Genomic DNA, 21916 nt, shown 5'->3' with positions numbered 1-21916 from the left:
AGCTTTCCATGTAGACGTCGGAAATTCAAATGCAAAAGGAATTGCGATTCCATTTGAGTTTTGGCAGGTTACGTGCGCGACGCAGCGAGAGTGAAAATGCAGACTGGTAATTATATTGCTATTTAAATATGACAGGCTCGTAACTCCTAAGACATGGGAAATACAGTTGCAAATGGACTTTGCTTTTTCATTTGAAATTTGGCAGTCACTGTGCGTTCGCGAAAGCGAAAATGCAAACGCTAATGCAGGATTTGCAATTGCATTTGGATTATGTCACAATTTATGCGTCCACATATTGAAAATGCAATTGAAAATACAATTTGCTATTCTATTTGAAAATTGTCCGGAAAATCGTTCCATAATACTGTGATAAAAGCTTATTTATTCATTAAAAGGGTGGATGGGGAGTATGTTACTCATTTTGAATGCAAAGAGGTTAGCCAATCATAAAGATGTCATTTGCATATAGACATCGGTTTTCTACATTTCTACATGGAATTCAAGTGGAAAAAATGTGACAAATGTGTAGAGCATGGCACATTTAAAACTGAAAATTGCCCTCGTGTCTGATTCAGTGTGGAGTTTAGAATTTCTAAAGTTTGTATTGGAAACATCAAACATGAACTCAAGAGTGTTTTCCTCATACAGATGGTCAGCATCCGACGACTGTCTGGTCCTAAGAACCCAGCTGAAATGACCTACTACATACAAGTAGATGGCTCTCCCATAACTGGCACTGCTGCAGCTAAGACCCTCAACACGGTGGACTCTCAAACCATGGCTCTCTCTCTGGGCTACTTCGTCCAAGTTCAAGCAGAGCGTATGTATATAATTTACTCGTCTAGCTCAGTTTATTTTCGAACCATCATTTAGATTCTATATACAGGAAAAATTATGCTTTTGTGAGCGTTTACTGTCTATCTTATCTAGAACTACTGTATTTCTGTCATGACAACTCTCGGAGGGATTGGCATGGTAATGTACAATGCAATGTTAATGTATTTGGTCTTGGTGGACTAGATCTGCTACGCTGCTGCTGCTTCTGCGGCAGAGCAAGTACCGTGACTTGCTACTGCCAATACATCCACAACATGCTGCTGTGAGCATGTAAGAAATATTGCTGCTGCAAAAATAACATACATGAAATAATATATAGCATACATGAATCACCTCGTAGCAGATCTATACAGGTGGAGCTGGGGAGGTGGAGGGTTTCTGAAGCAAGCTGCAACTGCTACGGCAGCACTAGTCATATATTTAAATGTTGAGCAGCGAGCTCATTGGCTACCGATCTAGGAGAGAACCAATCAGCTGTGCCATGTCATTATGATGTCATTAGGTCAGATTGAGTTAGACCTGTCGGACTCGCCATCTAGAGTTTCATGCCAGAACTCTGTATATGTTTAAGGTGTCAAGAGTGATTAGTACATTATAGTTTATATTAGCGGTGCTAATGCTCATTCTTGGTGTTTTGACCCCAGGAGTTAAATTGGGCTGGGTCTGTCCAGGTCTGAGCCCCGGCACATAGTCTTACACTGTCAACTCATCAGTTAGGGCCCTATGATTTCAGTGATGCAGAAAACGCGGATGGAATCGCAGAATCCAGTCATAAAAATAGAATTTACTGTATAATAACTCAGAATATCGCGGAATCTGCCAAATTTTGAATGGATAAATCAAAAGTAGGTCAGTACACTTAAATCAAATGGCGATATGGACTAGTGTCTGTGAATATTAAACCGCAGAAAGACTATTTAAATATGAATCTTACATGTTCTGTGTGTCTTTGTGTGAGTGAATGGTGCAGACGCGCGGTTTCGTTTACTACACATACTGAAGCACGCAAAGCCAATTCTAGAGACCAAAATATCAGGGTTGGCAAATAAGTACCTAGCTAGCAACCTTGCTTTGCCATTACCTTAGCATCAGATTTTGCTCCACTCACAGTTATGGCAGAAAATGTGAAAATCTTGTTACATTTATTAATGCAAGAACAGACAACAGAAATGTTTTATCAAGTGAAACTCTAACTCAAAGTGGAAATTCTACTTTGACTTAATAAGGAACCAAATAAAGTGAGTATGATAATGCTGACTTATTTTTCCAAATGAGGTCTATAGCTATCTCACACCGTGCTAGAGAAAGCGCAGGGGATTTGGGTGTAGAGAGTGTACACAAGTTTACTGAGCTCTCAACTGGGGCGGCAAGCCCAGTTTGTCTGCCGGAGACGAGCAAAGCCCCAGTTTTGTATGAATAATACACAATCAGACCCAGCAGTGGGGGTTTAATCTCCCAGATAAGAGCTACAGCAGAAAGACAGATTCAGCTCATTAGGAGTTAACCACAGACAGTAGGAGACAAAGGGGAGTTGGATTACTGTAAGAGAGTGTGCTGGAGACACAAGTGGCGGAAAACATGTGCAAGCACTGTGAAAGAGTGTATTGATTTCCAATCTATGTTTGTGTTTGTGTGTAAACAGCGGTGGTGAAGAATCTGCCTAGTAACCTCTGGATACTGGCGGTCCTGATACCTGTATCGCTGGTGATGGTTGTGGTGATTATGGCGGTTGCTATCATATGCAGGAGAAACCGAACTGTATTCAAAACCAGTGCATTTCGCAATTTTCATCCCCGCACGAAGGTAGGCTCTTCCAAACCATGACTCTTCAAATAAACACATCTCTGTCTTGTCCAAAAAGAGACGGTTATGTCAGCAGCATATTAATAAATCCATTTAATATTAAACATAACTTTATGGAAGTCCAGTGACAATGGGTCTGATTCACTAATAATTGAAATAGAGATACACCAATATTAACATTCTGACTGACAAGGATAAAATGATAATTATTTACATTTATGGCAGATATTTCTCTGAAAAGAAAAAATAACTACAACCATTTTATAAATAAAACATGTTTAAATTGTTTTTAATATAATTGTATATATTAATTACATAAATAATTAAAAAAAACTTTTAAATGAAATGTTAATATTTTATGTATTATTGTATTTTCTAATAATTTCTAATTTTTAAAGATTAAATGTTGTTATTTATATATATACATATATATATTACATCAAAAACTATGTAGAAGAAATGTATGCATCTTACATACTGTATATGTGTGTGTGTGTGTGTGTGTATGTATGTAAAATTGATAAATGTAAATTTAAAGTTATTTTAATCCATGTTTTAAAAACAGAAAATAATAACTATCGTATAATAATATTCAGCAGCGCACATATTAGACTAGATTTATGTTTTCAGTTCGAATGGAAATCTTATACAGTATTAGCGTTAGTCGATCTAAAACTGTAATTGATCATTAACAGCTATCAACCATGTTGGTATGCAAATGAGCGGTCTGAACTTGTTTACCCAGCGCATTTTTTATTTTGGTCATGTATGCACACCACTTATGTGCACCCCTGATAATATTAATAGCTCTAATAAGAACCGTAATTTATTACAACCGATAACACCTTCACCACAAGAAGAAAATGTCCCATACAAAATTTTTGCTTGATTCATATGTGGATTTGTTTTTATCTTCTTTGCAATATTAATGAATGGGGATTATTTTAAATGAGGGAATGTCATCTCATTTTGACAACTATTAGGGTTAAAATATCCTGATTTCCTTCGTACTATTTACAAAATCCTTTTATTTTTCATTTTACATCTGAATATGTTGCTGGACATAACCTTTTGAAATGGTGGCTTGCTCTTCAAACACTTGACGTTATCACCACATGCTGTTTCAAACCTTGGAATGACAAATTTCATTTTAACGCCCCCCAAAATATCCCTCCAATTGTGTCTTCACTACTTTTCCTGTCCAGACCTCATATCGAAGAGATGGGAGTTATCACCACCAGGTATTTCTGGCTTGTGCTTGGTGCTTAGCTGCATGTTTATAGTCCAGACATCCTTCTTGTTGACAGTGCTTGCAGGAAATCAGTCCGCAGGGGAAAGGGGAAACAAAAGATTATCTGTCCTCCGTGTAATCGATGAAGTAAGATCTAGTGCACTGAGGATATCTTTGATCAGCACAGCACAAATATCTCCTTTCTTGTACCTCTATTTGAGATTGCAGGACGATGACTAATAACAGAACGGGGAAGAGTATTACCATAGTATTACTGTAATTATGATTTCTTTGTCGCATTTGGACTATGAGGCTTTCAAATAGATCCAGACCAAATGCAGGTTAAGAAATTAGGCCAACCCAAGCTGAGCAATACATCAAGGTTACATATATGCATAATTAGATGAAGTTTAAATAGATTGCAAGGACTTTTCATCTAAAACGGGATACATTAAATGATCTAACAGGAAGGAGATCAGCTATATGTGTTGATGTGTAGAGGGATTTATTCATAGTAAATCATAGAGTTTAAGGTCATTAAGATTTTTTTCCAAAGAAATTAATACTTTTATTCAGCAAGGATGCATTAAATTGATCAAAACGGACATTAAAGACATTTACAGTTACAAATATTAACTTTTTTTTATTTGTCCTTGAAGAATGTATCACAGTTTCCGCAAAAATATGAAAAAATTATTCAACTGTTTTCAACATAAAATGATTATTATCATAAAATGATAATAATAAGATATATTTCTTGAGCAGCAAATCAGTATAGAATGATTTCTGAAGGATCGTGTGACATTGAAGACTGGAGTAATGATGATGATAAATTCAGTTTTGCATCACAGGAATAAATTGCATTTCAAAGTATATTCAAATAGAAAACAGTTATTTTAAATGGTAATAATATTTCCCAATTGTACTGTTTTTTACTGTATCTTTGATCAAATAAATGCAGCCTTGGTGAGAAAAAGAGAGTTTCTTTGTTGTGTAGAATGCAAATGTTTAGCAGAATGTCTAAGCTGCTCTTTCTGTACAATAAAAATGAATGGTGACCAAAACTGTCAAGCAAACTTTTCAATGAAAAACAACTTCAACTCAGTCTGTGCCTCACGTAAAGTTATCAAATGGCTTCAAAAGACTTCATAAAAGGCTTTTATGATGTTTTATGGGACTTTTTGTCCTTTTTGGAGCTTGACAGTACATGATCACCATCCACTTTAATTGAATGTTAAAGAGCAGCTTCGACATTCTGCTAAACCTCTGTTTTTGTGTTCCACTGAAGAACATAAGTCATATGAGAATGAAACATGAGGGTGAGTAAATGATGACAGTATTTTTTGAGTGAACTGTATTGTTTTTAGTAATGGAGTAAAACAATATGCAAATCAATTGTAATTATGATAACCGTCTCTTTGATCGTGCTCCCTCTTAGCCGTGTTCTCCGATCTGAAAACATTCCCTGCTTCATCCAATTAAGACGTCCTTTCAGGAACATGATTTTGCTTATGCACAGTAATTTGTGGATCAGTGTATAAAGCGTTCCGGTTTCATGCAAGAGCTTCCCATGTTAGTGTAAGGGAATTAGAGAAGGTGTGTGAATGTTCACTGGATGATCTAAAATGAGAATAAAGTCATATAAGGATTTCAGATACCGACACTGAAGATTTGTCAGGCTCAGACGGGATCAATTGCATGTGTGTCCGCTTGCATGCTTTTTGCTTCAACCTGTCGATGTGTTTGAACAGTCTTAATGTGTTTCCCCAGTTTGTTTGCACAGTTCACATCCCGTGCAAGACTTACAACCTGGATTCAATGCTTAAATCAAATTGAACTTGGATTAAACTAAGATTTATATAAGGGGTTTGTGGACTGTCACGACCCACGTCAGCCAGTGAAAGGCTCTTTCTTTTTCTTTCGGGCTCCTCTCAAAAACATTCAGATGGAGCATGAGTGAATTATAGTTCAGCTGAGCATGTGAAATATATTTGAGTGGGATCTGACCTCATTCAAGGTCAATGTCCAATAGAGAACGCTCAGGAAGATGATACTGAAATCATACTGCTTTTCCCAGAACTTTTGCTGTTTCTTTTTGGTGTCGTCAAAACATTATTAGCTGGTAATGCACAGTAAATCAGTACCAACCAATATTAAAATGTAATGTAATTTAATTTATTAATTTTATTAATTATTTTTAAATGATTAAAAATCAATCATATATACAATTTATTTATAATATAAATTATACAAATATATATATTTGTTTTTTTAAATAAATGTATATAATAAAAATGTAAATAAATGTAAATTCATTCATTTATTAATAAATTCATTGATAAATTTAATTAAATTGTTTGTATATATATATATATATATATATATATATAATGCATACATGCTGCGTCATCCACCGGAACGCCTTCTGCATATGACAGATACCGGAAGTGAGAGAAAAGTGTTTATTAAATTTGAAATATGGATATTTATCTTACAAAAACACATGGATTCGCTACAGGAGGCCTTTATTCACCCCCAGGAGCCATGTGAGGGACGTTTTATTATGGATGTGTGCGACTTATAGACTGTTCAACTGCAACACCTGCTGACTGCAATGATAGAGCTTGAAATAGCCAGGACCATTTTTAATATAACTCCGACTGGATTCATCTGAAAGAAGAAAGTCATATACACCTAGGATGCTTTGAGGGTGAGTAAAACACAAGCCAATTTTCATTTTTGGGTGAACTAACCCTTTAAGAACAAAGACATTTGTTCTCTTGACGTATTTTTAGAATTGAAATCAAGAAAGACAGACGTGGCACGCACAAATCACCAATGCCAACATCTGCCCGGTGCACACTGTATGATTTTGCCCTCTGGTCTTTTTTATTTGCATGCATGCATATCTGTAATGGATAAGTAATTGTGCACACTCAAATTACCCTTTTCTGTTATCTAACGGTTTAAAATGCCAATGATTTAATAATGTAAATCTTTAGAAAATCTCAGATAAATCTTAAAGGTCCCATGACATGCTTCTTTTTAGATGCTTTTATATAGGCCTAAGTGGTCCCTAGTACTGTATCTGAAGTCTCTTTCCTGAAATTCAGCCTTGGTGCAGAATTTCAGCCACTACGAGCCAGTCCCACAATGAGCTTTCCTTAGGACGTGCCATTTCTGTGTCTGTAGCTTTAAATGCTAATGAAGAGGAGAGAGGCGGGGCAACTGCAATGCTTCGCTCGTTTGCAAGCCATGATGTCTCTCGAGAAAAAAAAAATATTGCGCTCGCCTCGCACTGTAGTAGCTCATTTTCTCATGGGCGGGCCAAATTCTCTGGGAAAGGGGAGGTAACCTTTCCCCGTATGACGACATAAAGGGAAGATTCCAGATTGGGCCATCTGAGCTTTCATTTTCTCAAAGGCGAAGCAGGATACCCAGGGCTCGGTTTACACCTATCGCCATTTCTAGCCACTGGGGGACCATAGGCAGGCTAGGGGAACTCATATTAATGTTAAAAAACCTCATAAAGTGACATTTTCATGCCATGGGACCTTTAAGCAAATCAATATTTTTTTTAAATAAATTTTTTTGAAAGTTTTTGAAAGAAGTCTCTTATGCAAGAAGTCTCTTATTTATTTTATCTAAAATACAGTAGAAACTGTAATATTGTTAAATATTATTACAATTTAAAAGAAAGGTTTCTGATTTCAATATGTTTGATTTATTCCTTTGATAGTAAAGCTGAATTTTCAGTATCATTACTCCAGTCTTCAGTGTCACATGATCCTTCAGAACTCATTCTAATATACTGATTTGCTGCTCAAGAAACATTTCTTATTATTATCAATGTTGTGTTGCTTAATGTTTTTGTGGAAACCATGATATTTGGTGAATAGAAAGTTTAAAACAACAGCATTTATTTAAACTTTTTTTTTTAACATGATAATTGTCTTTACTGTCAGTTTTGATCAAGTTATTGAATCCTTGCTGAATAATATTAATTTCTTAAATAAAAAAAATCTTACAGACCCTTTTGAATGGGAACATAGAATTTATTGTAGAATTTAAAACTTTATTTAATTTTAAATGTTTTAACTTTAATATATTTGGAGAATATTTCAAGTTCATGTTTTCAAGGCAGTCAAGTCAGTTTTATTCAAGTCTTTGTTTTGTATTGGATTCACGTTTTTGTTTAATAAACCTTAACTTGGGTTCACTTCATCTTGCTATCAGTGGACATTCATTACAGTGTATTATTGTGAACAAATCATTTTCACATTATTTTTATATATCAGGGATGGGCAACTGGCAGCCCGCAGTGTCTTTTAGTACAGTGCGCTGGATCATATTAGACTCAGATGATCAATTTTAAAGCTTATGAAAAGTTGCTTTCAGTTTATGATGTTAATGCTAACTCCAACCAGTCGCTATAGTTTCCAGCCGCTCCCTGTATTAATTAGGGTTTCCGCGGGTCCTTAAAAAGTCTTCAGTTTAATTGTATCACATTTAAGGCCACAAAACTCTTAAATGGTACAAGAAAGTTTTAATCATGATTTTGAGAGGTCTTAAATTTGGGGACGGAAAGACAAGAACTGCGATGTGATGGTTAAACTTCAAAAGGCTATGATTTTATTGAATAACTGCAGCGCTGCTTTGTGTACTGCTGTTACCAGGGAAACCGCTTTATTTCTGCAGTTCCGAAAGCGCCTCCTGCTGTCAGAGAATGAATTTGTATTTTCAATCAGCCCGTCTGCTGTTTTTGTTCAGACCAATGTGAAAATCAACCCATGTTTTTAAGTGTGAACCGGTGGATCGACAAGAAGCTAATGCATTATAAAAATCTAAACAATTAAGACGCTAAGATATATTTATATGTTATTTAATTCATAAAATTGATTGATAATAGTTGTTTAAATTAATAAAATAATTGATCATTTGACTTCGACAGTATATTGTTTAATTGCATCTTTTTTATGACTGAAGGACAGTATCAATGATACCAATACTGATTTTGTCTCTAGGAAATTGTTTTTTCCCCTAATATAGTGTGAACCGGTGGATCGACAAGAAGCTAATGCATTATAAAAATCTAAACAATTAAGACGCTAAGATATATTTATATGTTATTTAATTCATAAAATTGATTGATAATAGTTGTTTAAATTAATAAAATAATTGATCATTTGACTTTCTTAAAAAACATGTTTAAAGGCTGAAATGTGAAGTGCAGGTCTTAAAAAGGTCTTTAAAAGTCTTAAATTTGATTTAAAAAATCCTGCAGAGACCATTATATTATGGTGACATTTGGAATAACTATTTTTTGAATAAGCAATTTTTAAACTGTCCTCTTAGGTTGAGTTGAGAATGTTCTGTAGACTACTAATCAAAAATAGTACCTCTGTACATTTGTTTGTTGCAAATTTATAGACAATGCAATAAAGATGTTTACATCGGCTTGTTGGGGTAATATTGCTTGTCAACTGACAACAAAATTTCCAATTTTAATTAGCATAACTGCACAAGTTTTATAGTTAATAAAATCTTCTAAAACAATTAATTATAGTTTGATTTCCTTCAAAAAAAGGAAATTGTGTAAGACGTGATGTGGATTAGTGATCTGGCCCCTTGGTATAAAGGAGAAAAAGTGCTGGCCTTCTATCTCTCTCTCTCTCTCTCTCTCTCTCTCTCTCGCTCACTCTCTCTCTCTCGCTCTCTCTCTCTCTCTCTCTCTCTCTCTCTCTCTCTCCATCTGGGCTTAGTGTGAAACTTAGCCATCATCGTCATGGTGACAGCAGGGCAAAGAGACAGCGACTTGACGTTATGTAAATTTGTTAAAATAATTAAATAATTTAAATTAACATTTTTAATAATTTACAATATATTTATCTATCTATCTCCCTATCAGTCTACCTATGGGCCAGAGGAAAAAGGGGGTTTTCAAGCATCAAAACAATAACAGTTTAATACAGTTTAAATTTATTTATTTTTTCTCTGTATACTAGATTGTGTCGTATTAAACTCCAAAAATTTTCTGAGCAAAAAAATTACAACTATTATACATTTTACCATGATTTACAGAAGACACCCTCTAAAATATAATTTAGTGTAACAATAGTTCATATACCAAAAAATCTTGTCAAGCATATTTAGAAAAAAAAGGATCACAGTTCAGCCCCCAAAAACTAATTAATTGTCATTTTAAACCAACTTTACCAATCTTTGCCAGTATCCTTCAAACCACTAGATTTTACCCATTTGTCAGCAAGAAGTGTTTAATTATTTAAAATATAATAAAATTTAGTAGTCTTTTTCTTTTATATATTTTAATAAGTACATGTTAGCATAAGTACATTGTTCCATTTTTACATAAATATATCTGTTACACTGAATGGTAATGGAACATTATTTCACGATATGGGTCTCGTGGGACCTGTTTAGTTTCTTCACAATTCTTAGTTATACGCCATAAACAATTGTCTGTAGATTTCCTTCTTCCTAGCAAGTCAGTGTTAATGTGATATGCTTGCCAACAATCTTTCCAGTAGTGATGTGTTAGAGCTCTCGCCAGCACATGATGTGCATTCTGATATGATGGTCTGTGGCTCATTGTGGTTGTTGTTCCAGAGCAGGCTTCATCCTGTTGTTGAACATTTGTTTAAATGGCACAAAACATGATGAGTAGATGCTCACCCTACGGTGATGTCTGCTAAATGACACCACTGCAATTTAACGCAGGTTAACTGAGGCCAGAGGACACTGCAAGGCAATTGTTAACCCTGCATCATACTGCATGCAGCAAACTAACCATTGCCTCTGTTGCCATGGCTACCTGCAGCAGGTTGCCAAGCAAGGACGGCTCTGTTTCGAGCAACGAATCTGGGAAGCTGAACACGGGCAGAAGCTCCACAGCTCGGAGATCAACAGTACAGAAAGCACCCAAAGAAGAGCAACACACAAGAAATGGTGAGAAAGACAGAAATGAAAGGAGCAGCACAATTCACATTCCTTAGGATCATAACCCATTTATGAAACCCATAATTACAATCAGGAATGCTGGATCTAGTTAATAAATTTAAAAATTTTTTTTTTTTTTTTTACATTTTTAAGTTTCTGAAAAAAAAGTATCTTTGTCGTTTTCCAGTTAAAAAAAATTTAATCTAAATATAATTAACAATGTACTTTAAAAGTCAAATTGCATAAGATATTATCTTAATTTTTATTTTAAGAAAAATTAAAATTATAAGATTAGTAAAAAATATATCTTATCTATTTATAAATTTAGAGAACTTAAATAGTAAACATTTGTAAGTGTTAAAAATGATTATACATTTTTAACACCGATTATTACATTATATTGTATTATATTATTTAATTTTTGTGGAAACTGTGATACATTCTTTGATGAATAGAATATTAAAAAACAGCATTACTTGAGATATAAATATTTGTAAACATTATACATTATTTACTTATTATATTTCATCAATTTAATGCATCCTTGCTGGGTAAATGTGTTATTTCTTTTAAAATATATATATAATTAAATATGTATATAATTTATTTTATAAAATGTTTGTGCTTTTGCATAGAGATTGTATTGTATTGTATTATATTATATTATATTATATTATATTATATTATATTATATTAATACTAAATTGTGTTAGATTTTTGCTAAAAACCAAAAGTTTTGCCACTGATGTAAGAAAATTAAATAAAAAAACTTATTTATATTTATAATAAATGTTACAATAAATATTTTTACTGAACATAAAAAAACTGTTTTTGTTTTGTTTTGAAAAAAAAACTGTGTTTAAACACTAGAACATAATGTTAAGAAACATCAGTTCTGTAACTGGATCTGTAACAAGTTTTTATAAGTATTTAGTTCTCATAAATGTTTTATGTGGGTATTGAAAGTCTTAAAACAACGACACAGTAATATTATTCTCATACAGATTTTTTTATATACAGGAGCTTTGCCATCTAAGATATCTCACACACCATTAAACCCCCAAACCCTATAAATAAGTGATTGCTCAGTATATTGTGCACCAGTGTCTAGTGTCAGACTCTGTTTTTGAGTATTTTCAGCTTCTCTGATCCCCTTTTTACCCTCCTACTGTAATTTTATGACTGCATGAGTCTCCTGTGTCTGTTTGCAGACCATTATGACTCTCTAACTGGCTCTCTACGCCTCATCACCATCAAGCCTATGGCTGCCCCACTCAACTATTCCTATCCTGACTCCTCCAATCACAGCCAAGACTCTGTCATCCTGAACGGAGAGGTGAGCTTGCTGTCATTATGGAGAGGGGCCACCTCATTAGGAGGCTTTTATCATTGATTTATTTTTACCTGTTTTGAGTGCTTGTCAACTTACTGGGCACCACACAGAATCTGTTCCACAAAATTTTCCTCTAGATCAGCAAAAAAGATTCTATTTAGACTCACTTACGGTCAGCCGAGGAGCACTAAATTGGAGTAAATAAATAACATCAGATTTTCACCTGCAGGTCAACATGGGGCTGAAGCAGAAGTCGGACATCGAGCATTACCGGAATAAGCTGAGGTTAAAAGCTAAAAGGAAAGGTTACAGTGACGGGCCAGTCACTAGCAGCAGCGGGAGCGGCAGCGGACACATGTACAGCCATCGAGACCGGCTGAGGTGTGAGAATGCTTCTCTGGACCTGGAAGATCTGAGGGGGCCGAAGGAGGACAGGAAACCCTCCACTTACGTAAAGTACCGCAGGAGGTAGTCGGAGATTAAATCCCTGCTATTATTAGTCATCCCAAAATATGTTTTCCTAGATACAGAATAAAAAAGGCAAATGAAAGGTGGAATTGATTCAGATGTAGTGTATATGTGCTAAAATCATGGGGCGAATTTACTGAACAGATAAGACACTTTTGCAATAATATAATATAACATAATATTGTTAATAGTGTTGTCTATTTACACAGTGTTCATTAAAAACATAAGTAAATATAAGCAATTCTTTTATAATAATTTATCAAATAAAATGGCACTAAATAAATTTAGCATGCTTTGTTTTTTATTTTATGAAAAACGTATACATTCATATTTATTTTTTGTTTTTGAAGGAAGTTTCTTATGCGTACCAAGGCTGCATTTGTTTGATCAAAAATATAGTAAAAATAGCAATATTGTGAAATTTCAATTAATTTAGAATTTACAGTAACTTTTTTTCTATTTAAATATATTTTAAAATGTCATTTATTCCTGTAATGGAAAAAGCTGAATTTTCAGCATCATTACTGCAGTCTTCAGTGTTACATGATCCTTCAGAAATCATTCTTATATGAATATTATTATATTATGCTGCTCAATAAATATTTAATATTACTGTCGATGTTGAAAACAGCTGTGCTGCTTAATATTTTTGTGATCATTTTTTTTTCAGGATTGTTTGATCAACAGAAAGTTCAAAACATATATTTTAAATAGAAATCTTTTGTAACATTATAAATGTCTTAACTGTAACTTTTGATCAATTTAATACATAATTGCCGAATAAAAGTATTAATTTCTTTAAAAAAAAAAATCTTACTGACTCAATATTTTTGAACAATAGTGTATATATAAGTTTTTCTGCAATGTTTGTGCCTTTGCATAATTCCTTTTATAAAATGTTGTGCTAAAATAACAGTTCATGCAAATAAACAACACTATTCATTCTTAGTAAACTCTCCCTAGGGTATGAATAAAGAGCTCTTTAATGAGCTTAAATGCTCTTCTCCAGTGTTTGGAAATCAATATTTCAGTGTGTATAAGAATAAAAATAAATCATAATGTAAAATTAACCATGACTGCAATAACCAAGTTGGTTCATGAGACAATACTGAACTTTTCAACCATTCTTTCAACAGTGACTCCCACAGGGAACCTGCATATTGGAGCAGGCAGTCTCTGAACACCCCGAGCCCTGTAGAGACAGAGATGGACATGCTGGTCATGAGGGAGAGATCTGGGAGGGGCATCCGCAACAGCGGCTACGATGTAAGTGCTGCCAGCCTCTTGCATCATGGGATCCCAAATATCCCTTCTATAAAGGCCCTGTCCCAAATGGCACCCTAAACCCTCACGGTCTTCCTCAGAGTCAGCACTTCCGTGACATAATACCGCTATGACTGCTGGGTAGAAGTCGGCTGCATAGCTCGCAGGCTTGCGGGCTCAGCAGAAGTGAGCATCGACGGCGCATAGGGTGCGCTCGTGAGCACCCTTCTGAATGCTAAAATGACGAATGGGACACCCTACGGTCTCGTGGACTTAACGGACACACGCACGTAGCGGCCATTGTAAGTCCTCAAGACCGAAAGTGCACATGGAGTGTGCCATTTGGGACAGGGCCAAAGTCTTCTGCTGTAGTCTTTCCACACAGCACATGTCATTCACAGTTCAGGGAGCTGGCAGAGATTATTTTCGCTTTAGTAATGACTATCAGCTCAAGTTTGCTTTGAGGCTTAAATGAAGGCGATTACCTTTAGCTCTAACTTTAAGTCCAGTTTATGACGGTAGAGAGCTTGAGATGACGGTAGCTGGTGAGCAAACCCTGAACTTTGCCCACGTCATCATGAAACAGAGCAGAATGTCATTATACATAAATATAATAATGACATTTTAAATCATTTCAGTATCAGAATAGCTGTGACTGTGCTGAGCATAAGTACTTCTGTTCTGTAAAAGTACTAATACTCGTATTCAGATCATGCATATATTATATTATATTAATTATATATTGATAGTGTTTGTACACTGAATGAAATGCATTATATATATATATATATATATATATATACACATACAGTATATACATATATATACATATATATATATACTGTATATAGATTATGTATCATATCTACGCCTAAAAGTTGCATATTATATGTATTCTTTTATGGGGGACCAAATGTGACTGTAATTAATCATTAAAACAATTATAAATCAATTAAGAAGTCAATAGGTCAACTAAATAATTGATGAATCAATAGAAAACAATTGTAAATCAAGAAAAAAAAAACATTTAGCATGAATGTAAATCAATTATGATAAATTAAGAATCTCTTACACTTGTATAAATTAAAAAATCTTATTTATTAAAATATTTATTAAAATATTTTCATTGTTATCATTAATAGTTTTAGTTTTATCACTATTATTTCTGTAATAGTAATTGGTAAAATATTTAGTTTTAATTTGCTTATTTATTTACATTTTTATTAATACATTTTTGAATATGTTAACGTTTTTATCAAATAACAGATACTTTATCCACATGTTAATAACATTTATTTATACATTTATCTTTTTTTCAATAAATATATTGATTTCTTTTTTTTTTCTTAATAGAACTGTCAGTTTTTCAATTAATTATTGACTGTCACGTTATTGACTCACATTGCCCAAAGGGTTAGGTAAGGTAGAAATTCATTTTTAATTGATGTTTAAGGGTACAGACATTTGAGGGAAACTAAAAGATGTTGAGTATGAGTATTTGCAATGCAGGTGACCCAATGAAAATATCCAAAAGTCTTCTCTAAAAAAATGTGATTTAAAATCTTAATTAAAACTACAAATGAATAGAAAGATTCAGCACTTTGAAACATTTAAACCTGAAAAATGTTAACAAAAATTTAGTTTTTGAAAATAAAAATTTAAAATATTTAACTAATCATTTGATGATGACTCATCATTGAACCCACCTCAGGGTGAGCCCGAGGCATTTGAAGAGACGGATGTGGACCATCTTCTGAGTTCCTTGGGTTTCGGCGGTGGTCACCAGGTCAAAGGTCACTCGGACTCGTCCACCTTGAGCTCGCAGCCCTCCATCAATGAAGTGAGGCAGCAGATGCACCTCCTCTTGGACAACGCCTTTGGTTTGGCCTCTGCCAAGCCAAACCCGGGCAACCACCACCACCATCACCACCACCCTCACAGTCCGTACAACCCCAGCCATGGTAGCCCTTACCTGGATGGAGTTACCAGCGCACCTGGGACTATGAACCACCCCAGTGGAGCTCTACAGCGCGGCTCCTCCTTTGGGCCGGATATGCACCAGTGTAGCCTCCCCAAACCAGTGAGTGCCATTCTTCAACACCACTGATGTTTGCAGTTAATTTGATTGTTTATATTGATTTTGGGAAAACAGCTTGAGCATATAGGGTGATATGTTGATATATGTCATCATATTAGTTTTCAGAAAGTTCATTTGGTGATTGTGCTTGGCTTTGCAGGGATTCAGGTTTACCCAGCTGCCTGATATGGGTTTGGGTTCCCCGCCACCCCTCATTCCTCCAAGAGCCCCACCTGGAACTTCACTAAGAGGGTAAGAGAAACACTAAAATTCTATTCATAGAAGTCCTTAGCAATGCATATTACTAATCAAAAATTAAGTTTTGATATATTTACGGTAGGAAATTTACTAAATATCTTCATGGAACATGATCTTTACTTAATATACTAATGATTTTTGGCATAAAAGAAAAATCTATAATTTTGACCCATACAATGTATTTTTGGCTATTGCTACAAATATACCCCAGCGACTTAAGACTGCTTTTGTGGTCCAGGGTCACATATATTTATAGCAGTGTTTAAATGCATGCTATAAAATCAAGCATAAAATCAATTGAAAATATATAACTAAACTTAAATATATATTATATTACCTTATTATAATATATTATATTATAATTATATTATATAAATGTATAGCATTTGCACACATTGGCGCAAACTATATATATTTCTTTTGTATTTTAATTATATAGATTTATCTTTTTATGGAGTATTTTATATTAAATATATACTTCTCTAAAATGGTGAGAGAAACCTTAAAATACACATTCATACTCATATTTGGATCGTCTATTTTATTTTGTTGTGGTTTAGTGTGGTTTTGTATCATATCTTTACCCAAAAGATACAAATTATATGTATACTTTTATGGCAGACCAAATGTGTCAGTGATCATTTGAAAAAAATGATGAATCAAATTTAGAAATTAACTTATCAATCAAGAAATTAACATTAATCATGTAGATAAATTAAGAATTTACTTAAAAAATGCATTTATTAGTCATTTTGTAATGAGAAATTAACAGAATTATTTTCATTATTTTCTATTTTTATTCAGCAATATTTCTATATTAGTAATTAGTAAAATATTAAGTTACAGTTTGCTTGTTTATCTGCATTTTTTAAATTAATTACTTTTTAAATATATATCAAAATCAAATAGCAAATACTTTATCCACATGTGAATAATTACGATATATTGCTTTATCTTTTTTTAATTCATAATTTTTTTCTTAACTGCTTCATCAGTTTTTCTGATGATTATTGACTGTTACTTTGCCCTTTAGAGGTAGAGATGGTAGAAATACATTTCCAACTGATGTTTATGAACATCTGAGGCCACTGTCCCAGCGACAGGGTTTTTTGCACTTTTTTTCCCTGTCATAGCACATCATTACAGCATCAAATGGCCAGCATTATTGAGATGAGACACATGTATATTATATGTATTTATATAAGCGTTTCTCCTCGGAGATGCTGTGGCTGGCATGCATTAAAGGTGCTTTTGGCATGCATTAATGGTTGTCACTGCTGCTGACTGCATTGAGGTGTGCTATGCGGCTCTGAGGTGATGCTGGCCAGCGTTGCCCCCTGGTGGTTTGATTACATTGTAACAAGACATCTTTATCTCATATTGTAGCTCCACACCAGACATGAGTCTGAAGCCTGGTGTGTCTGAGGCCTCAGAGATGAGTCAGCACAATGGCACCCCCTACCTGCCAATCAACCGAGCTCCTTTCCCTGCTGTTACCGTCGACGAGTCTATGACAAGCTACTCAGGTCAGTGTGTTTGGTAAACAGATCCGTTTTAAAGTAGATTAAATACACTAGGTTTAGCTCCTGATCCAGATGTACGGGAAAATATAATAACAATATGGATTTTTGTTCTAATATCACATCACATACATATACCATGGCAATACCATAATATTTTTACATGTACATTGATAATACCAGTTGTTGGCATGTATTATGGTAAAATCAAATGTACCATGATAAAACCATTGTTTTGTTTTTGTTTTTTTACATGTACATTGATAATACCACTGTTTTTGGTAAAGCCTTTTTTACATGTACATGTTTTACAGTGTAAAAAAACAGTTTTGACGTGTCATGCTAAGACCGTAGATTTTTGACATGTACCATGTTAATAGCGTAGATGGGGTATGGCATTATCATGGTATACTTCAAAAAATTATGTTATTACCATAGTACTATAGATGTAAAATATATATTACAGTATCTCACGGAAGTGAGTACACCCCTCACATTTTGGTAAATATTTTATTATATCTTTTCATGTGACAACACTGAAGAAATGACACTTTGCTACAATGTAAAGTAGTGAGTGAATAGCTTGTATAACAGTGTAAATTTGCTGTCCCCTCAAAATAACTCAACACACAGCCATTAATGTCTAAACCGCTGGCCACAAAAGTGAGTACACCTCTAAGTGAAAATGTCCAAATTGGGCCCAAAGTGTCAATATTTTGTGCGCCCACCATTATTTTCCAGCACTGCCTTAACCCTCTTGGGCATGGAGTTCACCAGAGCTTCACAGGTTGCCACTGGAGTCCTCTTCCACTCCTCCGTGACGCCATCACGGAGCTGGTGGATGTTAGAGACACTGACAGGCTGACCCCCCACCCCTTCAACCTCTGCAGCAATGCTGGCAGCCCTCATATGTCTATTTCCCAAACACAACCTCTAGATATGACGCTGAGCACGTGCACTCAACTTCTTTGGTCGACCATGGCGAGGCCTGTTCTGAGTGGAACCTGTCCTGTTAAACCGCTGTATGGTCTTGGCCACCGTGCTGCAGCTCAGTTTCAGGGTCTTGGCAATCTTCTTATAGCCTACGGTATCTTTATGTAGAGCAACAATCCTCAGAGAGTTCTTTACCATGAGGTGCCATGTTGAACTTCCAGTGACCAGTATGAGAGAGTGAGAGCGATAACACCAAATTTAACATACCTGCTCCCCATTCACACCTGAGACTTTGTAACACTAATGAGTCACATGACACCGGGGAGAGAAAATGGCTAATTGGGCCCAATTTGGACATTTTCACTTAGGGGTGTACTCACTTTTGTGGCCAGCGGTTTAGACATTAATGGCTGTGTGTTGAGTTATTTTGAGGGGACAGCAAATTTACACTGTTATACAAGCTGTACACTCACTACCATAGTACATGAAAAAACTATAGTATTACCATGATACTGTATATGTAAAAAAAAAAAAAGTTTTAGTAAGGTGCATGTAACAAAATCTAAGATATTAAATTGGTACATTGAAAAAAAAAAATTGTATTACCACATACAATATTATAAAAAAAAACAATGGATTTATCTTGGTATTGTCTCAGTTTTTACAATGTACCATAATAAAATCATAGGTAGTATGGTAATATGATCATTTTTGATGTATACCATGGTAATACCTTACTTTTTTCCATGCACTATGGTACCAAAGTTTTTGGCATGTACTATGGTATTACCTTTTTTTTTTTTTAATGTATCAGGAGAAAACTATGTATTTTTGAACATGTACAATGGAAATACTGTGGCTTTTTGGACATGTATTTTAATACCACATTTTGAATCAATTTGGGAGATTTTTGGTTTCCAAACATGTCAAATAACATTTTTATCTGCCTTCCATTGTTTGGCAGGAAACCCAATGACAGCAGTATATGCCATATCTGCCAACCGCCCCGGCTACTCGGACTACTTCGTCCTGTCTCCACCGTCCTCCTACCGGAGCCCGTCTTGGATGTCCTACCCTCCAGAGCCAGAGGACCTTCCACGTCAGTGGAATGACACGGTAAAGGCAAGCTCTGTTTCTATTTCCAGTTCGGCCAGCGTGACTAACCCTACCTGATGACTCCTAACACATCTGGTATACACATCCTTATTTCCTTCACATCTTGCTATCCTCAAAGAATCAACAGCCAACCTTATTCATCTGGATTGTCTTTCTTGTGTCATCTTAATGTAAATGTAATTTTCTTTCTTTTGAAAATGTCTTACAGAACCAGTGTCACCTGGAGACCATCTGCTGAATTGGAGTCCTTTCTGATGCTGAGCAGACACTGAAATTTACCAGGGTACTTTGGAGTTTTAGATTATTAACCATTTATACAGCAACATGAACTGATTATAAATAAAAAATATTTAAAAATTATTAGAAAATTATAAAAAATAATAATTGCATACACTAATATTCAAATGTTTGGAATAACTGAAATGTATTTATATATATTTTTTTCAAATCTCTTATGCTCATCAAGACAGTATTTATTGAATCAAAAATGAAGTACAAACAGTAATATTAATTGTAATATTATTAGAAGCCATTACTCCAGTCTTCAGTGTCTGGATCCTTCAGAAATCATTCAAATATGCTGATTCGGTGCTCAGTTATTTTCCTTTATTATTGGTGCTCAATTAACAATAGTTCTTTTTTTATTTTTATTATTGTTTTTTTTTCAATCTTACCAGACTTTTAAATGGTAGTGTATCACAGTTTCCACAGATATACTAAGCGGGAAAAAAACAGTTTTCAACATTTATAATTATAATAAATGTTTACTGAGCAGCAAATCAGCATATTACAATGATTTCTGAAGGATCATGAGACACTAAAGACTGGAGTAATGATGCTGAAAATTCAGCTTAATTGTTTTTTTTAACTGTTGATTTAATATTTTTTTAATTAAGTAGATAACTAATAAATGATATTATAATTGTAAAATAATTTCATAATTTAATTAAAATAATTTAATTATTTCTTAATTATAAGAGAAATTATTAAAGATTTTACGTTATAATTTTTTTTTTAACTTTTTTTATTTTTTTATATCAAACCTGTATTTTGGAATAGGTTTGGAATGACATGAGTATGCACTGCTATGTGGTTGTATCTTTCAGGGTTTGAACCACCAAAAAGAATCGTCGTCTACTCTGAAATTTCAGATTCAGCAGCCCCAACTGACCATGACGCTCGGCCGAATGGCCAACCAGACCCACAAGCCACAAACTCACCTGCCAGCCTAAGCGAGATGCAGCACCCGTTATTAATCAACATCTACAGTGAGGGTAAATCACCAAACAACCACGCTGAACAAACAACAGGTTGCCTCACTGGTCAAAACTGTGTTTTCTTAAAGCTTTTTCAAATTTAGAAGTGTTGTATCTAATGCAGGTGGTTTTACGTGTGTTTTAAACACCCAAGTTACTAATAACGAAAAACTAAAACATTTTTTTTTCCATCTTGGGCTTTCCTTGCTTCATCGATGCCTATCTGTGTCTTTTGCTCTCATTCATGCAGTTTTTAAAGAAACTGATATTACTGTAGGCATTTTGCAGGTGATTCTTTTCGTGCACTCCGTACAGCTTAAGTAAAAAAGTGAAGATGACGATGAAGGATGTAAAAGAAATCAAACATTTGGAGGGATGTGAGATCCTGTACTGTATTTACCGTAGTCACAATGGGGGGGAAATAGTATACGCTTTTTCTTTCTTTTAAAAATGCCATAGTTTATGCTGTATTAAAGTGTTTCACGATGCACAACCATTCATGAAAGGCATGAAAGGTGTTTTGAGAGTTTAGGTTTGACGTGGGAAGATAGCCATAAAGGTTTAGTGGACAAAGAGATTGATAAATGATGAATGGATGGAGGGATTCATATTTTTACTAGCAGTTTTGAAACTACTGAAAGAGTAACTATAACTACATATTTTATTGTCTTATAAAAGGTACCAAAACATATATATATACACACATATATATATGAAATAAAATATGCAGCATACACCAAAATTGACTTGAAAATTGATTTAGAATATATCGATCATATAAAATCAAAAGCTGTAGCATACTATCTTAATAAGACATAAATTCGCTATAACTAAGCAAGTACAGTGTTACAGAAGTAACACTGG

The 21916-nt window shown here is 34.4% G+C and overlaps 1 protein-coding gene across 1 annotated transcript in view; it reads left to right on the top strand.

Annotated features, from left to right (window-relative positions):
- Window positions 1-21489, top strand: part of LOC107589196 (UPF0606 protein KIAA1549L-like) — a 54236-nt gene extending 32747 nt beyond the window's left edge. Inside the window, exons 11-23 of the mRNA XM_016277560.1 lie at window positions 649-820; window positions 2480-2640; window positions 3846-3901; window positions 10671-10837; window positions 12040-12164; window positions 12391-12629; window positions 13766-13895; window positions 15604-15972; window positions 16130-16221; window positions 17614-17753; window positions 19645-19802; window positions 20005-20079; window positions 20903-21489. Coding sequence (XP_016133046.1) covers window positions 649-820; window positions 2480-2640; window positions 3846-3901; window positions 10671-10837; window positions 12040-12164; window positions 12391-12629; window positions 13766-13895; window positions 15604-15972; window positions 16130-16221; window positions 17614-17753; window positions 19645-19802; window positions 20005-20034 — 1839 coding nt within the window. The 3' untranslated portion in view covers window positions 20035-20079; window positions 20903-21489. The remainder of the gene's footprint in view (window positions 1-648; window positions 821-2479; window positions 2641-3845; window positions 3902-10670; window positions 10838-12039; window positions 12165-12390; window positions 12630-13765; window positions 13896-15603; window positions 15973-16129; window positions 16222-17613; window positions 17754-19644; window positions 19803-20004; window positions 20080-20902) is intronic.
- Window positions 21490-21916: the final 427 nt, after the last annotated feature.

The sequence above is a fragment of the Sinocyclocheilus grahami genome, unplaced genomic scaffold (genome assembly GCF_001515645.1).
Source record: "Sinocyclocheilus grahami isolate Dianchi unplaced genomic scaffold, SAMN03320097.WGS_v1.1 scaffold113.1, whole genome shotgun sequence".
Classification (NCBI taxonomy): domain Eukaryota; kingdom Metazoa; phylum Chordata; class Actinopteri; order Cypriniformes; family Cyprinidae; genus Sinocyclocheilus; species Sinocyclocheilus grahami.
Note: the sequence above shows the minus strand (reverse complement) of the source record. Positions and strands in the feature narration are given on the sequence as shown.